A 22443-nucleotide genomic window follows, 5' to 3' on the forward strand; every position below is an offset into this window, starting at 1 on the left:
ACAATCATTGGATTGGAATCAAGAGTGAGAATTGAATAGTTGCCAGTACGTTGTTGGGGTTTAACAGAAGGGAAATTTGAAGTGAAAATATGGTGGGTGTGATTGTTGTTAATGGCATTACGCAATTATTGTCAGGAACGAATAATTTGTTGGGATTTCGTGAGTTTTTCATGGTTCTGCCATGAATTTGCTTGACCGGTTAGATTTCATAGTTAGTTGTTCTTATTTTAAGTATCATATTATAAATTAAATATGTAATATATTGAGATAAGAAATTAAATATTGGGTTACCGAATTGTATAAATATTATTAGACTTGTGCTATTGGAGAAGTTGAAGATTAACCCTAGACTTGAAACTTAGAAACTTGATTATGAATTTGGGCGAGTTTTTGGATCTAGGCTAAACCTATAGTAATGTGAGTGTTGTTAGTTTCGAAATCTTATTGTGAATATGTACTTGAATAGATTGCATTGATTTGGAAGCTCAACATAAAGGGAAGGCTCAAGTCTCGGAGTGATTGTTTGGTTATTTGAGGCAAGTGGGTTTCTAAACCCTTGTTAAGCATATGGAATTCGTGTATTTCCTTGTGGTATATGTTTGGGAGTAATGGGAATTGGTGATGGGTTGACTTGTCCACATTGATTAATTTTAATGATGAAAAAGGGGTAATAAAATGCAATTGGATTAATTGTTTGTGTGTGATGTGTTGAGAATGGTTTGAAAGGCTTGTTGAATCATTGTTGATGTTGTATCATGATTGTGTTGTTGTGAATTGTGCAATGTTATGAAAATGGTCATCTCCTCATTATTTGTGTGAACATATCATTTGCATTGTTCTGAGGCATGGTTATGATAAATGTTATGTAATAAGAGGATGTAGTATTTCGAGAGACGTATCGCGCGCCGCGATGAATATTATATTTCGAGGGACGTATCGCGCACCGCAATGGTTACTATTATCGAGGGTCGTATCGCGCGTCGCGATAGATGCATGGACAAATATGTCCCCTATGGGTCCCAAACTGATAGACAGCGAGTGTGCATCGATAGGTCAAACATCCATCACTATACTTGACATTACATTTCATCGCATTACACATTTTATTTTATCATTGATGAACTTGATCTTGTGTGTTGCTGATATTGTAAGTGCCTTTCTGTGGAACTTGTTATTGATGAATATTGAGTTGTTATTGAGAATATATAATCTGTTATGGTTGTTGAGTTGTATGCTTTGTAAACTGTGAACCATTAGGTTGAGCTGATTTATGCAGGGTGTAGTTGTGGAGATTAGGATGGGGTGTAAGGAGTACCCGTATTATGTTCCCTTAGCTTGTGTTTAGAGGTTTGCTTGTTGAGTACCGTGTGGTTTGGTACTCACCCCTTGCTTTTATATTTTTGTAGGTTACGAGCATGGATCTTCGTGATACCTTCTATTGCCTTCGTTTCCGAGGCTTTCTGTGGAGATTTGTGAGGTAGTTGTTTCTCTTCTCAGCGAACCTTCTTACTATTATTTTATGATTTTGTTTTATTTGAAAGACATCGTCACTTGAGACTTACACATTTTATTGCAATTCTAGTATTTACATTAGAGGCTTGTGCACGTGACAACCAGGTTTCGGGGATTCAATTAAGTTGACTTGCTATTCGTATTAGTAATTGTTATTGGACTTTTGTTTTATTTCCGCACTTTATCGATTTGATTGGGTTTTAGGCTGACTTGTCTTGGTGGGATAAGACGAGTGCCTCACATCCATTTTTGGGTTGTGACAAAATGGTATCAGAGCCCTAGGTTCATAGGTCTCACGTGTATACAAGCCGAGTCTATGTAGAGTCTCAATGATCGGTACGGAGACGTCTGTACTTATCTCTGAGAGGTTATAAAGACTATTAGGAAACTTCTTTTTGTTCACTCTTTCTCATCGTGCGTGGTTACTTTCTTTAGTACTGAGTTATTGTATACGCTTTTGACAGATGACGAGGACTAGGGCGATTGTTACTGGTGGTAGATGGGAGGCACTTCCCGAGGCAGTTGTTGAGGCCCCAGCTAGGGGTAGAGCCAGAGCTAGAGGTCGTGCTTGTGGAACGACACTAGCCAGAGGTCGTGGCCGTGGAGCAGCACCAGTGAGAGGTCGTACTGGAGAGGTCTCTGGGGGATCAGACCCAAGAGCAGTAGAAAGCTCCAGTTATTCAGGATGCGGTGGGGCAGCCACCAAAGGATCATGTGGTTGAGAATGATCTTGCACCAGCAGTTGGGGGTCAAGGTGCACCATTGGTTGTTCTGACAGAGGATGAGCAACGTAGGTATGAGAAATTTCGAAAGATGGACTCACCTCAGTTTCAGGGTGGGAAGTGTGAGGACGATCATGAGTTTCTGACTACATGCTGTGTGTTGCTAGAGGTTGTTGGATTAGCTGAGTCACATGGGGTTCGATATGCTACACTCCAGCTTCGTGGGCCAGTGAAAGAGTGGTGGAGAACTTATTCTGGGGCTTTGCCAGTTGGATCTCCTCCAGTGACTTGGGAGAGGTTTTCCAATGCCTTCCATGACTGTTTTATCCCTCGGAGCGTGAGAGAAGAGAGTCGTTTCAGGTTTGAGAATCTGAGACAGGACAACTTATCAGTTACAGAGTATGAGGCACGTTTTTGCCAGTTGTCTAGGCATGTTTTAGCCATTATTCCAGACGAGACGGAGAGGATCCATAGATTCGTGAGGGGGCTGACTTTCTTTATCAGATCGGCTGTGTTTAGAGCATCTAGAGGGGGGATTCCTTCCAGTCCATTGTGAGCGCCGCTAAAGAGGCAAAATTGATGGAAAGAGAAGAGTTTGGTGACCCTAAAAGGGTCCGTACATCATGTCAGTTTCATGGTGCCTCATCTGGAGGTAGGGGATCACACAAAAGGAGTGGTTTCTTTTAGCAGCGGGGACCCGTTCATGCATCTATATCGACATTCGAGGGTGGTCAGATACCTCGGGGTTCTTATAGCGCGGGTCACGGTTCACAACAGCGACCTATGGGGCGAGGCAATTATAGTGGGTTTTCAGGGTCCGCACAACAGTTCTCGAGTCAAAAATTTTGCTTTTCTTGTGGAGATCCCGATCACCTGATGCGACAGTGTACTTCCCAAAGGGGTCGTGAAGGATCCCAACCTAATTCTTCATTTTATGCTAGACCACTGGTACCACAACGTAGAGGCCGAGGCAGAGTTCAGTTAGGTAGAAGCGGTAGAGCTTCTAGTAGTGGTGTTACAACTCAACACAGTAGGGGTAGAGTTACCACCCAAGCTGGAGGTGGCCGGGGGGGCCACTGTTATGCTTTCTCAGAGAGACCCGAAACGGAGACTTTTGATGTTGTTATTACAGGTATCATCCCAGTATGCCATCGATCTGCGTCTGTATTATTTGATCCAGGGTCTACATTCTCTTATGTGTCCACCTATTTTGCTGCTGAATTTGATATGATATGTGATAGCATGACTGTACCTATTCGTGTTTCTACACTCGTGGGTGAGCCCTTAGTGGTGGATCGAGTGTATCGATCTTGTCTTGTTTCTCTAGCGGGGTATGACACTTGGGTAGATTTAATCATTCTGGGGATGGTAGACTTTGATGTGATCTTGGGTATGAATTGGCTTTCTCCTTATCATGTTGTCCTTGATTGTAATGTTAAGATTGTGACTTTAGCAATGCCTGGTGTTCCGAGGGTTGAGTGGAAGAGTGCTAATGGCTCTTATCCTAGCAAGGTCATCTCATTTATCTGTGCTCAGAGATTGGTGGAGAAACGATGTTTGTCTTACTTAGCTTTTATTCGGGACACTAGTGTTGAACCACCTTCCATGGATTCTCTTCCCGTGGTTTAGGAGTTTCTTGATGTATTCCCTTCTGATCTTCCAGGTGTTCCTCCCGATAGGGATATTGATTTTGCTATTGATTTGGAGTCGGGCACTAAGCCCATTTCTATTTCTCCCTACCGTATGGCTCCAGCAGAGTTGAAAAAGTTGAAGGATCAGTTGCAGGATTTATTGAGTAAAGCCCCTGTGTTGTTTGTGAAGAAGAAGGATGGGACTATGAGGATGTGCATTGATTACAGACAGTTAAACAAGGTAACAATGAAGAATAAGTATCCTCTTCCACGTATTGATGACTTATTTGATCATCTACAGGGGGAATCATTGTTCTCTAAGATTGATTTAAGGTCCGACTATCATCAGTTGAAGATTAGGGCATCAGATATCCCTAAGACGGTTTTTCAGACTCGGTACGAGCATTATGAGTTCTTAGTGATGTCCTTTGGGTTGACTAATGCCCCTGCAACATTTATGGAGTTGATGTACAGGGTGTTTCGACCATACCTTGATTCTTTTGTGATTGTCTTCATCGATGACATTTTGGTTTACTCCAAGACTGAGGAGGACCATGTCCAACACTTGAGGATTGTACTTCAGAGATTGAGGGAAGAGAAGTTATATGTCAAGTTCTCAAAGTGTGAGTTCTGGCTTAATTCTGTGGCATTCTTGGGACACGTGGTGTCCAAGAAGGGTATTAGAGTAGATCCGGCCAAGATTAAGGCAGTTAGAGGCTGGACACGACCTACTTCTCCTACCGAGATTCGGAGTTTTGTGGGATTGGCAGGTTATTACCGACGATTTGTTCACAGTTTCTCTACTATTGCGGCTCCATTAACTAGATTGACTCAATAGGGTGTGGGTTTTCAGTGGTCTGATGAGTGTGAAGAGAGATTTAAAAAGCTCAAGACCTGTGTTAACTCTACCTGAGGAGGGTGTAGAATTTACTGTGTATTGTGATGCTTCAGGAGTCGGATTAAGTGGAGTGTTGATGCAGAAGGGGAAAGTGATTGCTTATGCTTCTAGGCAGTAGAAGTCCCATGAGAAGAATTACCCTACTCATGATTTGGAGTTGGCGGCTGTGGTATTTGTACTTAAGTTATGGCGTCATTATTTGTATGGGGTGCATTGTGAGATCTTCACTGATCATCGGAGTCTTCAATACATCTTTAGTCAGAGGGATCTGAACTTAAAACAGCGTAGATGGCTTGAGTTACTGAAGGACTATGATGTGACCATTCTATATCATTCGGGGAAGGCCAATGTTATGGTCGATGCTCTGAGTAGGAAGACTCCTAGTATGGGGAGTCTTGCAGCACTTAGTATTGAGGAGAGACCATTGGCTAGAGATGTTCAAATGGTAGCTAACAGTCTTGTCCAGTTGCAGATCTCAGAGGAGCGTGATGAGATGATTGCTTTTATTGAGGCTCGGTCTTCTTTAGTCGAGAAGATCTGTGTGCACCAGTTTGATGATGAGAAGTTATGTCTCATTCGAGACAAAGTATTGAGAGGAGAAGCCAAGGAGGCTGTCATTGATTCTGATGGTGTCTTGAGGATCAGAGGCAGGATTAGTGTGCCCAAGACGGGCGAGTTGACTAGACTGACTCAAGAGGAGGCCCATTGTTCTCGATATTCCATCCATCCGGGAGCGGCGAAGATGTATCATGATCTGAGTCAGCATTACTGGTGGTGTGGGATGAAGAGAGATATTTTAGACTTTGTTTCTAGGTGTTTGACTTGCCAACAGGTCAAGTGTGAGTACCAGCGTCCCGCGGGTGTATCTCAGAGGATGCCTATTCCTACTTGGAAGTTGGAGCAGATCACTATGGACTTTGTTGTGGGTTTGCCTACCACAGTGGGTGGTTATGACTCCATTTGGGTTGTTGTTGACAGGCTGACCAAGTCTGCCCACTTTATTCTGGTTCAGGTGAAGTATACGACAAAGAAGTTAGCCGAGCTATATATCAGTCAGATTGTGCGACTACATGGGGTCCTTGTTTCTATTATATCATATCGCGGTTCACTATTTACTTCTCACTTCTAGAAGGCATTACAACATGGTTTGGGTAATTAGCTAGATATGAGTACAGCCTTTCACCCTCAGACAGATGGTCAGTCCGAGTGGATGATTCAGGTGTTGGAGGACATGCTCCGAGCATGTGTGATCGATTTTGGTGCTAGATGGGATCGACATTTACCCTTAGCAGAGTTTGCCTACAATAACAGTTATCACTCTAGTATTCAAATGGCTCTATTTGAGATGTTGTGTAGGTCTCCGATCGATTGGTTTAATTCAGCGAAAATGGACTCTTTGGATACTGACTTGCTTAGAGATGATATGGAGCAGGTCCGTATGATTCAGTATAGACTATTGACAGCCCAGAGTCAACAGAAGAGTTATGCAGACCGGAGAGTTAGAGCCTTAGTGTTTATGGAGGGCGATCATGTTTGGCTTAGAGTGTCACACATGAAGGGTGTGATGCGGTTCAGCAAGAAGGGCAAGCTTAGCCCTAGATTCATTGGACCTTTTGAGATTTTGAGCCGAGTGGGAGAAGTGGCCTATAAGTTGGCCTTGCCACCTAGTTTGTCGGCAGTTCATCCTATTTTCCATGTCTCTATGCTTCAGAAGTATATTTCGGATGAGTCATATGTGCTTTCACTCGATTAAGTGGAGTTGGGTCCAGACTTGACATTTGAGGAGGAACCTATAGCTATATTGGACAGGCAGGTTTGGAAGCTTAGGACCAAGGAGATTGCTTCAGTGAAGGTGAAATGGAAGCACCGATCAATGGGAGAGGCAACTTGGGAGACAGAGTCTGACATGCGTGCCAGATATCCTCAGCTTTTTTAAGCTTCAGGTACTTTCTTTCACCTTATGTTCGAGGACGAACATGATTTTTAGTGGTGGATAATGTGATGACCCGAAAGGTCATTTTTGAAAATTTTGAACTATTCATTTAACCTGAGTTAATTAATTGATGGTTGATTGAATTAATTGATAGTTAGTGGGCTAAAGTGATCTTTTATTTAAGACCCTATACCATTAGGGTCGTGTGTTAAAAATAAGTTAATGGATTGTGTCAGTTTTAATAAACAATTTATTAAGAAAATAAAGGGAGTCAGAAACTTTACCTAAGCAGACGCACAAGAGTGGAAAGGGAAAGAAATTTGATCTCCAGGTAACAATTAGTAGTACAATTTGTTGTAATTGTTTTATCTAATTGATTATGTGATAAAAGGGAATCTTGTTTGAGAATTTGGTTTAACAGAGTACTTAATGTTCTCTTTTGATTTAGTGTGTCATTCATATTTGGTAAATTTGGAGGCTAGGTGAGGACGAAATTAATGGTTGGCATTAGAGAGGGTAATGATAGATAAAAGAAGGGAAAATGCATAAGTACACCCCCCCCCCCAGCCTATGCCCAAAATTCCTGAGACATACCTAATCTTTACTAAGATCCTATTACCCCCCAAACTTATTTTTTAATTAATTTTCTACCCCTTTTCGGCGTACGTGGCACTATCCTTGAAAAAATTATCAACACACGTTGGGCCCACAAGATAGTGCCACGTAGGTCGAAAAGGGGTAGAAAATTATATATAAAATAAGTTCGGGGGTAATAGGACCTTAGTAAAGGTTTGGTGTGTCTCAGAGATTTTGGGCATAGGTTGGGGGGGTACTTATGCATTTTCCCATAAAAGAATAAAAATTATGTAATAGAGATATTGGATGGGAATTAAGGTATATTGCTGTATATTTGATAAAGTGGACCGTGAGGCTATTCTGGAAATTTAAGGCAAGTAGGTTAATTGAATAGATGATGATGAGACAATCATTGGATTGGAATCAAGAGTGAGAATTGAATAGTTGCCAGTACGTTGTTGGGGTTTAACAGAAGGGAAATTTGAAGTGAAAATATGGTGGGTGTGATTGTTGTTAATGGCATTATGCAATTATTGTCAGGAACGGATAATTTGTTGGATTTCGTGAGTTTTTCATGGTTCTGCCATGAATTTGCTTGATCGGTTAGATTTCATAGTTAGTTGTTCTTATTTTAAGTATCATATTATAAATTAAATATGTAATATATTGAGATAGAAAATTAAATATTGGGTTACCAAATTGTATAAATATTATTAGACTTGTGATATTGGAGAAGTTGAAGCTTAACACTAGGCTTGAAACTTAGAAACTTTATTATGAATTTGGGCGAGTTTTTGGGTCTAGGCTAAACCTATAGTAATGTGAGTGTTTTTAGTTTCGAAATCTTATTGTGAATATGTACTTGAATAGATTGCATTGATTTGGAAGCTCAACATAAAGGGAAGGCTCAAGTCTCGAAGTGATTGTTCAGTTATTTGAGACAAGTGGATTTTTAAATCTTTGTTAAGCGTATGAAATTTCCTTGTGGTATATGTTTGGGAGTAATGGGAATTGGTGATGGGTTGACTTGTCCACATTGATTAATTCTAATGATGAAAATGGGGTAATAAAATGCAATTGGATTAATTGTTTGTGTGTGATGTGTTGAGAATGGTTTGAAAGACTTGTTGAATCATTGTGATGTTGTATCATGATTGTGTTGTTGTGAATTGTGCAATGTTATGAAAATGGTCATCTCATTATTATTTGTGTGAACATGTCATTTGCATTGCTCTAAGGCATGGTTATGATAAGTGTTATGTGATAAGAGGATGTACCATTTTGAGGGACGTATCGCGCGTCGCGATGGATACTATATTTCGAGAGACGTATCGCGCGCCGCGATGGTTACTATTATCTAGGGTCGTATCGCGCACCGCGATGGATGCATGGACAGATATGTCTCCAATGGGTCTTAAACTAAGAGACAACGGGTGTAAATCGATATGTCAGACATGCATCACTATATTTGACATTACATTTCATCGCATTACACATTTTATTTTATCATTGATGAACTTGATCTTGTGTGTTGCTGATATTGTAAGTGCCTTTCTGTGGAACTTGTTATTGATGAATATTGAGTTGTTATTGAGAATATATAATCTGTTATGGTTGTTGAGTTGTATGTTTTGTAAACTGTGAACTGTTAGGTTTGGCTGGTTTATGCAGGGTGTAGTTGTGGAGGTTACGATGGGGTGTAAGGAGTACCCGTATTCTGTTCCCTTAGCTTGTGTTTAGAGGTTTGCTTGTTGAGTACCGTGTGGTTTGGTACTCACCCCTTACTTTTACATTTTTGTAGGTTACGAGCCTGGATCTTCGTGATACCTTCTATTCTCTTCGTTTTCGAGGCTTTCTGTGGAGATTTGTGAGGTAGTTGTTTGTCTTCTCAACGAACCTTCTTACTCCTATTTTATGATTTTATTTTATTTGAAAGACAACGTCATTTGAGACTTACACATTTTATTTCAATTCTAGTATTTACATTAGAGGTTTGTGCACGTGACAACCAAGTTTTGGGGATTGAATTAAGTTGACTTGTTATTCGTATTAATAATTGTTATTGGACTTTTGTTTTATTTCCGCACTTTATCGATCTGATTGGGTTTTAGGCTGACTTGTCTTGGTGGGATAAGACGAGTGCCATCACATCTATTTTTGGGTTGTGACACCAGTGCAAAGGGGAGAAGAGAAGAAGAAGGGGGTGGGGGTGGGTTAATTAAAAAATAAAATTATATTTTCTTAAAATTCCTTTTGTATTATTTAAATAGAGTTTTTTTTTAAAAAAATCAATCGCCACGTGTCGTTGTCTCATTAGTTCATTTGCTATGTATATGCGATTGAGATGCATGCACTATTGTTTTTTTTCATTATCATTTTGTGTTAAATAGGTATAAATTTGTTAAGATTTAAGTATTCAATAGGTATAAGGCTAAATTGAGGTGTCTAAGTGAAATATGCAGACAACTTTAAGGGGTTGCACATGACTTAAGCCTGTATGAAACAATCATTAGTGATACCATGCCAGCATATGATGGTCTTATGGAGGTGTCACTTAAGGATTGAAGTATATACACATCAACGATATCATGACAATATATAGATATATTGTGATGGTATCATTACGGACTGAGTCATATCATGTTAGTATATAGATATATAACGATGACATCATGGAGGTCATCATAGAGTTCTCACTAAAGTATTGAAATATACATCAATGATACCATGAAAGTGTATTGATATACTGTGATCATATCATTACAGACTGAAGCAAATGAAAAAATAATTTAAAAAACGAAAAGAAAATTAAATGAAATGAGAAGAATTAAAAAATAAAATATGAAATTAAATTGTGAGGAAAAATAAAGAATCTTATGATTTGAAAAAAATATGAATGAAAAGGGACAAAAAATAATAAAGAATAAAAAAATAATCACAAAAAGAGAAGAAACATAGGAACATAAAATAAAAAATTTAAAAAGAAAAAGAAAAAAAGAGAAATTAAAAGGATCCAATAAAGAAGAAAAATAAAAGCAGGAAAAAATAGATAAAAATAAACGAATAAAGAAATAAATAAGAAGAAGAAAAAGAGTATATAAGATAAAAATTGAACACGAATGAAATTGTAATGTTAAACGAAAATAATGAATAAAGTAATTTGAAAAAAATAAAATGATAAAAATGCATAAATAAATGAAAAAAAAGAAAGAAGTATATAAAATAAATGTCGAGTATAAATTAAATTATGATATAAAATAAAATAATTTGAAAAAATTTAAATGAAGTAATTAGTTTTCCCTTTTTAAATTGGGTTAAATTCTGTCCAGGTGGTTCCCGCCCGTATACCTTCACCTCTGATGTTGCGGTGCTGAGAATCCATCGACCCAGAAACTACAACTACTTACCTTAAGCCTTGTGGCAAAGAATCCGCATCCCTCCTTAACTTGCAATGGCGTTCTTCTCCACTTTCTTCCTCAATTCCCTAGAATCTGAGTTAACTCTGCATTTCTCTATTCTCCATCAAATCCACAATAACACCTAATTTTTTCTTTGCCACAAACAGAGTAAGTTCCCTTCCTTTTATTGTTATTTTAAAGTAGTACTCGATTTTTAGTTTTTTGTTTCGCTTCGTCTTCCCTATGCATCCACTGTACATTGAATTGAGTTCTTTTTCTTTAGTGGCTTCACATCATTTTATACGAAAATATAGCGGAATGGATATAAAGGATTCATAGAGCTAGCATCAACTTATTTGGGAGTTAGGAGTAAATCGAATCAATCATATTATTGAATGGGTTATTTTGTTGTAGGCTTGTTATATAGATTAAATCAGTAACTACTTCTAATTCATCGTATTAAAGTAATTTGTTTTTTACCCTCTTCCATTTATATTGCCACACTAATTTGATGCCGATACATGTTGGATATATATATTTTTTTCTTTCCCCCTATCTCATACTTAATAAATTTTACATTACTGTTTGCTGGTTTTTTTTTTTAGTTGGGCGTTATGCGGACAATGTTTATGATGATTCTCACACTATAAAGCACAACCGGAATGACTTTGTATAAGATTGATGCACTTGTCATAGTGACTAAAGAGTTGTACATAAACCCAAGGATGGTGACCCCTCTGCATTTAGGAAAAAAAATAAAAAAGGCAACTATATTAACATTGGAACTTAAATGCCTAAACCGATAAAAGGACTATTGAGCTAAGTTGCACGGACTCTTTACTTTCGATGCCACACCCGTGTCTGATTCTCCAAAAATACACTACTTTTGGAGAATCAGACACGCACCCATTGACATTTTTGAAGAGTCCGAGCAACATAGCTATTGAGACTCAAATATGAAATCTTGCTACTGTTCACATGAAGATGCATGCTTGTCACTAGCAAGTCCTTCCACATAAGCATTCATATTCAGGAGGGAGTTTATGCTATTAGGCATCTTTGAATATATTCTGAAGTTTAAAACTTGATCTTGATTTCTTGCAACATAAAATAAAGAACAATCAGGAAAGATGAATGCACAGAAAGGCTTCTATATTGCCTCATTAGGCTCAATATTCTGATTTTATTTCTTTTCTGAATGGTTTGTGTCCAGTATTCTGATTAAAACAATGCCAAAAATATTTACATATAAGGACTAAGGAGTATAATATTGTTTTAAGTGAAGCTGCCTTTTCTCCATATATTAAATACCTTTGTTGAAAAACATTTGTTTCACAGAAGCAGTTGAATATTGCTGATTTTGGGAGAATTTATATTGACAATCAGAAATGGATGCTTCTGACATTAACAGAAGCTTGGTAAGTGAACTCGAAGCAATGGGATTTTCAGAGGCTCAAGCCACCAAGGCTCTTTGTTCATCTGGTATGTTCATCCTTCTGGTATTAGATATATTATAGGAAAGTCGCTCGTATATTTGCTTAAAAGGTTCAGGAGACAATTATAAATACCTTTTTGCTTCTGGAATAGTATAAAACATTTAGACAATATGGTGGTTAATTCAACCTTATTAAAAGATTCCAGCTTTGTATAGGAAAGTTGCTCAAATTTTCTATTTTGGATGTAGCTCCACAAATCACTTTATGCTTCTACATTAACTTATTAGTTTTATAATGTATTCCTATTTTTGTGCGAATATTCTCTCCATGATTCTGTTTCATATCCTTGAGATGTAAAGGACGCGTTGATATAATATTAATTTACGAAGGAAGAAGGTTTCATTAATAAGCCATCACATAGATGCAATAAGTACAAAAGAGATGTAGTAGCTAGCTCCAATACATGAATTAACTATGGCACTATGCTAAGACAAGAGAACTAATGAGTCCAAAAAATTATCAGTACTATTTACTGGGGTTAGAGGATGCTTCAGCTTAAAAAGCTAGTTAAACATCTAGCGTCCTGGAAGTGTTTAGAGGTTGAGACTCCATTAGAACATCTACGATTCCTCTCTGTTCAAATAAACCAAAAAGTAGTTGTTGGAATCATTTTCCAGATCCCTTTCATGGCCTTATCAACTCTCCAAAAATACCAGCATTCATAAACTTCTTTAGTTGACTGTGGCACTACCCAACCTAGTCCAAAATAGAATAGAATTAGCTCCAAATGTCTGTTGCAGTTGTGCAATGAAGAAAGAGCTTAGTAATAATCTCTGAGCTTTGAAGGCCATGTAGTATCTTTTGACAAACTGAATGTTCTTCTATTGAGGTTACCCGGTGTCGGACAGGCCCAGGTGAAGCAAATCACCTTGACAGGTAATCTAGTCCTCCATATATCCTCAATCTTCTATCCTTCCATTCTGTGCACACAAATGTGACTGTAGCCTGCTTTGACTGTGAACATACTACCATCTTTTGAGCTGTCCCAAGTAATTTTATCTGGCGGTATGTTGCAACCTTCAAGAGCAGCAAGGAGGGTTAGTAGATTCTAACAGAATTATATGCATGTTTTCTTCCTTGATCCATTTTATATCTTATATTATGGGAATATTTGAAAACTGGGCTCGTTAAATTAAAATAACCTCATCATATATGCCTTCTTCTTGTATCTAACGACCTGTTCAGCTTTCTCTTGAAGATCTGTGTAGATTTGGTTAATTAGGTCATCTCAAAATAGTTTATGTTGAGATGTACCCTGATGTGATGTTGGATCAACAAAGTTTCAAAGTGATATTGACTAGCTCTTTGTTTTTTTGTGTAGATTTGGTTAATTAGGTCCTCTCAAAATAGTTTATGTTGAGATGTACCCTGATGTGATGTTGGATCAACAAAGTTTCAAAGTGATATTGACTAGCTCTTTGTTTTTTTTTTGTGTAGATTTGGTTAATTAGGTCAACTCAAAATAGTTTGTGTTGAGACTTTTTTATCCTGATCTGATGTTGGATCAACAAAGTTTTAAAGTGATATTGATTAACCCTTTGTTTTCTTGCAAGTCCATTTATCCTGACAAACCTTGAAAAGGTTTAGAGCCTGTTTGGATGGGCTTATAACTTATGGCTTATAAGCATAAGCCAATCCTAACTTATATCTAATACTAATTGCAAATGTGGTCAATTATCCTTTGGCCGTCTTTGTAAAATGTGGGTTTGAACTTCCATCTGAGCATGCTTTGAGCTTTCAAATCTTCCTTCACATATCTTCGATACATTCTAAACTCTTTATGCATGAAAGGTTGGCTTCAACCTCATGATCACTACCTTGGGAATTATCACTATAGATGTCCGGTCCAAGTTTTCATCCTTTGGTGCTTTTGCCTCCACCCCAACCCGAGCCCCACCTTCGAAAAAGAAAGAGAGTTTATCTATTTACTAGCACTGACCTGCTGTTTTATCTTTTAGATGTATCCTTTTGTGGTTAACTTAACTCTCCACTTTTATGATTCCAAATCATTACTTTTTTCAGGTAACTCAAGCCTTGAGGCTGCAGTAAATTGGATTGTTGATCATGAGGATGAGACATACAATGATGAGATGCCCATGGTATGTAGCTTAACACTGAATGAATGATGATTGCCTTTCTTTACCATGTACAACAGTGTGTCTGGGTAATTTGATAACTTCATTTGTGACTCTATTGTCACTTTTAAGATGAGAATAAGTTCACAGAGAGATTAATTTAACTGTAAGTTCCAAGTGCATTTTTAGTAATAGTTTCACCTTCAATTGGTTGTAAGATTTGGACATCCATTCAGGACACAGTTGCAACAGTATGCAAATATGTTCATCTTCAAAGAAGAGAGAGTCATTACTATAGCATGGTTGAAGTATTTGAGAGAGGTACAGTAGAGTACCTTGGGGTATTTTTCCACTTCTCTTGATACATAAGGTAGATGGTGAATTAAGTTCTAATGGCTAGTGCTTACAGGAGATGATTAACTGGAGCTTTCTAAGTTTTATAGTCAAAATTAAGAAGAACATTCTACATCAGATACATTAGTGGTGTCTTTAAAACTAATATGGTGAAAAGTTTAGCAAAATATAAGAGTGAGAAGTATATTTTGTTTGAGTATGTTTACTTTCAAGTGAAATTAGTTCTCAAAATTTAATAAGCTAAGTCTGTTTTGTTTTTAATATCTACTGTAATTTTGAATGTTGATTTAATGTTTGATTTTTTAATATGTGATTTGTTCCTAAATATGCTTCAAATTTGCAAAATTTTCACCTTCTGTTTTCAAAATTAACTCACATATCCACCATGGAAGCAATGGCTTCTGGATCATCTACAGCATCTTCATGCCTGAGTTCATCGTTTCCACTTAACCTGCAAAACCTTCTCTGATTCAATTGCAAAGTTAGTACATTACTCGAAGAAGTGATAGCGATAAAGGGGGAAAACTAAATGAAGTTAACTTGTTCGCCATAGTCGAGTTACTTAAGCTCTTTAATAGCTTTGCTTCTTCAATACTGGCAATGAAAAATTAAAAATGCTCTGAGTAAAACAGAGTAAAAGTAGCTCCATCGTCAAATCGAAAAAACAGAAACAGAGTCGATAAGAATGGATGATATTCCAGAAAAATTGGGAGTTGAACTAAATCCAGCACACCTTTTGTTTAATTTTCATGTTTCCTATCTTGTATAACTGTCCTATTGTACAATTCAATCCTAGAAGTTCTAACAAGAGAGTTGCATACAGGTTTCAGTTGACATTATTGAAACTCCTACTCCTACTTTCGATTCGGAACAAGCAAAGTTGAAAGCACAAGAGCTGAGGTTTGATTTTATATTAAAGTTTCATGAGGAGGTTTCATGTTTATCCAAAAACCGGAAACTGCCATTGGAAGTATTATCTCCTTGCCTCTTGTTTAGATTTTGAAACTGCTTCGGTGTGGTTTAGCTTATGGCTTGTTTTCAGTCTTTCATTACTACATTTTTCCTTTCTGAAGCTTTCGGTGAATGAAAATTCTGCTTTTATAGGGACCGAGCACGCAAGAGGAGAGAAGAGGAAGAGAAAAAACTGGACAAGGAAAGGGAGAAGGTATGGAGTATATTCCTATTCTCGTAAGAACTTTCTCTGGTGTAAGTTCTGTTTCAATGAAGAAAGTTCATTGTCAATATGTTTAATGTGAGAGATCTAATGGTTGTGATTGAATGATGTGATGAACGTTTGATGCATGATTTGATTAGTTTTCAACATGAACTAGTGAATGCAAACCAATGCAAGGATTCCAGGCTCACTGTTCGAGAGATGGCATCACCTTCTAGATATCTCCCACTTATTGGATCAACTTCAAACTTTAGATTCCAATGAGTGACTAATGTCAACCAACAAAAAAACATGCTTCACTAACTACTGGTAATGCAAAGATGTTAAGTCCATGTAGTTTTAGCCTTCAAGCAATTAGGGAAAGATTTCAGGCAGTACCTATTGAGATAATTTGAAATGCATTGACCCAAAAACCCTACATATCTATGATTGAAACTAAACTAACAACCTGCAGCGCGTTGCTGAGCAATGTGCAGTTAGTTATTGTTTCACTTTTTTTTTTTTTTTTGTGATTTCCAGCTTCTGCTTGTTCTGTCAAATGTTTATACTTGAAACTAGTGCGTATGGTCTCACAGAATTATTAGTGTTCAGCTGTTATATGTGGAGGTGTTTTACTTATTAAAATGTTAAATGTTTCATTTTATTTGCAGGAAAGGATACGTGCAGGCAAAGAACGGCTTGCAACAAAACGAATGGCAGAGGAAAATGAGAGGAAGCGGTATGTTTCTAAGTTGGCGATGTTACTTTATAAAATACCTTGTGCTTAGTTGGTCAAAAATCCTTATTCTAGGTTTCTACACTTTGCTCATGTTTCAGTTTTGAAGCACAGAGGAAGACCGAAAAAGAGGAGGAGAGAAGGGCAAGGGAAAGAATTCGTCAAAAGCTTCAGCAGGACATGGTATTACTTGTAATTCTTAGTCAAGTTTTGTCGGTACTTGTCCAAACAGTATTAATCTGATGATCAAATGCAGATATGTGCTGTAGCTGCATTTTTTAGTAAGTTTAGGTATTTACTAGTGCAAATGCAGTTAGATACGACGAAAATTTTGTCGTGCTGTTATCTGTTTGTTTATTCTATATCAAATTTGAATAAATGTAGCCCACTCTATTTTTTCGTGTAAACTGAAACTTTTGCATATTGGTTCGCTATATGGACCTTAGTTCTGTATTTAGTTACCCAACTTCAGATCTTGTTGGGACTGGGATAAGTCGTGAGTTCATGTCCTGACAGGCAGACAGGAGGGCTAGACTTGGTTCGTCTTTGAATAGCGGTACATCTTTAAAATCCATTAAAACCTCGAAGCCAGAGACAAAGGTATTTTGCTTTGTAATTCTGTTGACGGTTCCTAAGATTGATTGGCTTCGTCCATTTGACTGCTTTTGATTCTTCTCTTTTAAAATCACAATTCATAACTCAGAATCCTTTGAAAGTTGATTCTGCCGTGTTATCTGGTAACTTAATTACGAAGAAAGAGGTTTTGATGGAATGCTTAAGATCTCTCAGGCGTCAGCACAAGGTATCTGATTTTGTCGTCTCTTCTATTTCACTATTTAGCTCTCAATAAGTTTCCAGTTTCTTACAAGACTATGCAAACTAGCTTTTAGCTTCCTCCCTTCTGTTTGCTACAGGCTGTTCAGGAAAGTAATTATAACAATATATGCATTATAAAATATCAAGTTACACCCAATTATCAGATATCAGCTTTGAAAACCATGCTTTATCCAGTATAATCATGTTGCAAATGTTCATATGTTTCAGGAAGAGGATATGAAAGTGCAACGGGCCTTCAAAACTCTGTTAGTTTATGTGAAAAACATCGTTAGCAATCCTGATGATGGAAAGTTCAGGAAGATCCGGCTTAGTAATCCAGCTTTCCAGGTGAATACTTTTTAAGCACACGCTGAAAGAATGAAACTTTACTTCATTTTCTGATACTGTAAGGTTCGAGATAGTTATAACTATGAGGAGAGAGGCTGGGAGCTGGATCTCTCACCCTGCCCCGTCCTCTCTCTCCATAGTATTTTGCATGTATATCTGGTGGTGGGGACATGTGTTAAGTGCTGGTTGTGTATGGGGTGGAGGTAGATTAGGATCTTTAGATTCATTCAATATAATCTTGTCCATTTCATCCATGTCCTCGGCATGTGTGCCGTAGTATCTCAGAATCATTCCCTCTTTCTATTCTAAAGGTATGATGTGTTGCCTATCAATAAGTCTACCATAATGTGTAATTGTATTGTCTTGTCTGCTTTCACTCACGGTACATTTAGCAACGAAAAATGTAATGTGCTGTTTTCAGAAATACCATTCTACTGTTGTTTTGTACCAGATTGCCTTTTTTGTGAAGGCTGAAATCTGGTAAAATTCGGGATAGCTTGTTTTTGTAACTTGGCCAATTTCAAATGATGTCATTTCGTGTTGCTTGGATCTTGTGGATTTTGGATTTGAGTTAATGTTGTTTTTCTACTCGGGGATGGCAGGCTAGAGTTGGGCTTTTCAAAGAAGGCGTGCAGTTTCTCGAACTCTGTGGGTTTGAAAGAGCTGAGAAAGATGATTTTTTGGTCTTGCGCAGCGACAAGGTCGATATGGCGCTACTGAGATCAGCTGGCATGGTTTTGCACACTGCCATTACAAATCCCTTCTTTGGGCTACTTTCAATGTAAGGTGGTTTCCCCATGGAATTAGAGGCTTGATGCTTGACACTCAACAGAGCACTAACTTCTAGTTGATTTGACGACTTCTATTGGACTTGAATTTGTATAGTAGCCTGAATCAGATATTCTATTTATTTGAACTTTAATGCCTCCTATAAATGTACTTGTATGCATATGGTGTGTACTATGTAGTTTAATCTTCCCTCCCATCCCCTGCCCCTCAGATATACAAGTGTATAACAGTGATTGAAACTATTTAAGTGGGAATCTAAATTTAGAATTAGACTAATCATTCAATCTATGGAAAAGGGACAAAGTTACCTTGAACTATCTGAAATGGAGCACATATGACCTTCATTTATTTTTGGTATAAAAAATACTCCTTCCGTCTAATTAAAGGACCACAAATGTCCTTCCTTTTAATGGACTGCCACTAGATCCTACTTGGCATCTGATATTTCAAAAAGTTACCTACATACATGGTTGTCCATCTAGGCAGCCAACTGGCTAAAACACCTCCTTTAAATTGATGCCTTCTTCTCCCATTTAGAACTCAAATTTCAGATTTCTTTAAAAAAAAAACTTTCTTCTATTACAATTATTTGTTATAAAAGAAATTATTAAATGATGGAAAGAAGGAGATAATTACAACTTAAAAGCAACATTATGATGTTAACAGAAACAAATAGATAATCGAATAATTATAGCTCAACTAAGATAACTTGCAGATGCAGTAAAAACATTCTAGTATGGCATTTCCTGATCTCTTTGAGAATGTTCTATTTAATTACAACACAAAAGCTTCTTTTTTGAATTCCAAAGTCATTTCCAGCACGCCTTGATCGCTACATTTCCAAGATTTTCTTTGAAAAGACAGCAAAAGCTTATAATCTATTGTAATCATTTCCTTCTATCCACCATTTAATAATTTCTTTTACAACAAATAATTGTAATGGAAGAAAGTTATTTTAAGAAATTAGAGAAGAAAATTGAAATTAGGGTTTTAAATGGAGAAGAAGACATAATTTAAAGGGGGAGTGTTTTATCCACGTTGGCTGCCTAGGTGGACAGCTATGTAGGCAATTTTTTGACACGTCGGATGCCAAGTATTATCTAGTAGTAGTCCATTAAAAGGAAGGTGTTAGAATGTATGCATCCACTTATCAGTCAAGGACCAGTTCCTTAGCACAGCTACAATAACATAAAGTAAAATAAGTGCTGAAAGTAAAGTGTGAACAAACAACTTTACGTGGAAACCTACTTGCTCAAGGGAGTAAAACCACGACCTAGCCTGCGAGGACTTTTCAAACTTCTTTCACTAATCTTCTTCAAGCAAAAGCAAAAGCAAGTTTACAAACTAAGATTAGCCTGCTAATCCCAACTCTAAGCAATACCTCCTATTACTTAGATGAGCCAGAGCAGATACTACACTGCCCACTAAGCTACGTAACTCTAGATAACTTAGACTTCAACAAAGCAATGCATTCATTGCCCACTATACTAACCCTCACTGATTAATATAGACTTTAACCGTAAGACACAAAGTTAACTCTAACAATGTTCTTACAAAGACTCAAGCAACACTTTGAAACGTTTCTAACAAGAGTGAAGCGAATCCTACAAGTTAAGTTCAATACAAACAATCAAGAACATCAGCACGTACAGAAAGCACTTTTTATGTTGATCAGGTCCTTGATGTATGTGTTCTTGTGCTTGAGTTCTTCCTTGAAGATGGCTTTCTTCTTCTTAGCTTGTGAGTTTTTGCTTGCCAAATCTTGAGTTTGTATATTTTGGAAAGAGATGATATAAATCAACACAAACTCGTTGAAACACTCCTATTGGCTGAAGGCTTGCTGTTTAGAAAAGATGTGCACCTACCACATTAGAGGTGGCAGCTTTTCTGATAGCTGTCTTGTCACCTTTTCACGTCGCAGTCTTGCAGGGACCAGGTCCCTTGCAAACTTCTTTGTGAGTTCTTGAAAAGGCTTGTTGGCTGACTTCCTTCTTAGGATGAATGAATTTAATATGGTGTTTGTCATGTAGAAAATATCAACCATAAAGAGTTATTACCCGTTGGACAAACACTCTCGTCCATTCTGATTGGTGTAGTACGTTGACGCCTCATCAACCTCTGACACGATAGCTCTACAGCTGTACCCCATTATAGATCTGGACGAGAGAACTCTGCCTGGGATTAGGTCCCTGCGTTTGTGAGACACTGAAGCATACAATCTCATCCGTTCTTCCTATTGGTGTAGGACATTGCACTTTTCACCTACCACCTGACATGACAGCTTTACAGCTGTACTCCATTTGTATCTGGACGAGAGTACTCTGTCAGGGACCAGGTCCCTGCATTTGTGAGGATCATCAAAACACCTAGAATATAACATTTTCCCCCTTTTTGATGATTACACACAAATATTCCTCACACTAAGTTTATTCATTCATTTCCCTGTCAGTAGTCCCAATAACAAGGATCTGGTTCCTTGTTAGATCGATAAGTTTGTTAAATCATCAAAACTTCATATCAATTTCAAACTAACACTCATATCAGCTTCGAACTAACATTTTTCCCCTTTTTGATGATAACATACTTACTTACCAGTTCCCCCTATCAACAAGAACTCTTCGGGTAACTGGAGTTTCATCATCTCCGAAGTTTATCAAATCATCAAAATAACATTTCCTTTTTTTTTTATGATAACAAACTTATTCACCAGTTCCCCCTATCAACAAGAACTCTTCAGATAACTGAAGTTTCATCATCCCGAAGTTTGTTAAATCATCAAAACATTAAAATAGCATTTTCCCCTTCTTTGATGATGACAAACAACTTCTTCCACCTATTGGCAGGACCAGGTCCTCTTCAAGTAGCTAGAATTGAATTCCCCTATCGGCATGACCAGGTCTTCTTCAAGTAGTTAGCATTTATTCCCTCTATCAGTATGACCATGTCCTCTTCAAGTAGCTAGCATTTAATCCTCCTAACATCATTGATCCTATACCTTAACAATTTTCCCCCTTTTGACATCATAAAAAAGGGTTAAAGTAGTAAACCAAGTTGACAGAAATGCAGTTCAAGCAAATTCATGGTCACTTGGGCAACACTGAGCATGAGTAAAAATGCATAAAGTAATAAGACAAGTCAGTAGAAACAAGACGTTTTTCATCCATAGATAAAAGATAAGCCCTCAAAGCATTGCAAATATAATTACGAATGAAAACCAAAACAATGCCCAAAAAGAGGAATGAAACTGGCATAGAAAGTTAGGAAGAGAAGAGATGACTTGGAGGAAAGGGATTAAAAGAAAGAATTAGTAGAGCATATCCCTTAGCATGGTATTTGCAAAAGCCTCTCTTGAAGTTCACATTCTTAGCTGCCCAACCTTCATATTAAAACTTTGGGGCTGCCATATTTTTTTTAACGACCTGGTCCCTCTGATAGTGCTGTTTCAGAAGTTGAGTCTTTAGGCACACTATTTCAGCATCCTTGTTAGCAAGAGAAACTATCATAGTATACAATGCAAGCCTGAGTTTCTCATGACAAAAAGATTGATGAAGTCAAACTTACTCAAGGCCTCTGAGATGAATAGAACAATAATTGAGAAACCATTTTTTTTTTATTATCAGACACCTTCTTATTCAAAATACTTTCAGTTCTCAGAATATCAACTTCTCCCTCTTTGAACATCTTATTTTCCACTTCTTTCTTTTGCATTGTGGACCTGGTCCTCTTCACACTTAAAACATCTTCATCAGAAAATTCTCGAGTAAGAACAAAGAGTTTAACAATTGGAAGTGTTTTTGAGTGAGAAGAAAATAGTTTCGGAAAACTCTGATATTTGGAAGGGAAATTGATTTTCTGTGGAAATGGAAAGAAATATGGAATATAAAGAAAGTGAGAGGATGTATTATATGAAAGAAAGAGTCATTTTGGTATTCAAAAGATGAGACAACGGTCAAATACCTGAATGACAAACTTGTGGCAATTGCAACGGTTCTCATGCATAATTCAA

General features: G+C 37.5%; 1 protein-coding gene and 1 pseudogene across 2 annotated transcripts; both read left to right on the top strand.

The window, feature by feature from the left end:
• Positions 1-2813: 2813 nt before the first annotated feature.
• LOC125871870 (uncharacterized) lies at positions 2814-6750 on the top strand (annotated as a pseudogene).
• A 3871-nt stretch (positions 6751-10621) lies between these two features.
• On the top strand, positions 10622-18658 carry LOC125870957 (uncharacterized). 2 transcript variants are annotated; one of them, XM_049551513.1, is made up of 11 exons: positions 10622-10838; positions 12057-12152; positions 14189-14265; positions 15419-15495; positions 15700-15760; positions 16420-16487; positions 16586-16667; positions 17001-17084; positions 17188-17286; positions 17529-17648; positions 18251-18658. In XM_049551513.1, the coding sequence occupies exons 2-11, from the start codon at positions 12059-12061 to the stop codon at positions 18431-18433; spliced, it is 945 nt and encodes a 314-aa protein (XP_049407470.1). In that variant the 5' UTR covers positions 10622-10838; positions 12057-12058; the 3' UTR covers positions 18434-18658. The 2 variants fall into 2 exon arrangements, with proteins under 2 accessions (XP_049407470.1, XP_049407469.1); XM_049551512.1 differs by having other exon boundaries at positions 10623-10838; positions 12009-12152; positions 18251-18656.
• The last annotated feature ends 3785 nt before the right edge of the window (positions 18659-22443 follow it).

This window comes from Solanum stenotomum, chromosome 7 (assembly GCF_019186545.1).
Source record: "Solanum stenotomum isolate F172 chromosome 7, ASM1918654v1, whole genome shotgun sequence".
In the NCBI taxonomy this organism is placed as follows: Eukaryota; Viridiplantae; Streptophyta; class Magnoliopsida; order Solanales; family Solanaceae; genus Solanum; species Solanum stenotomum.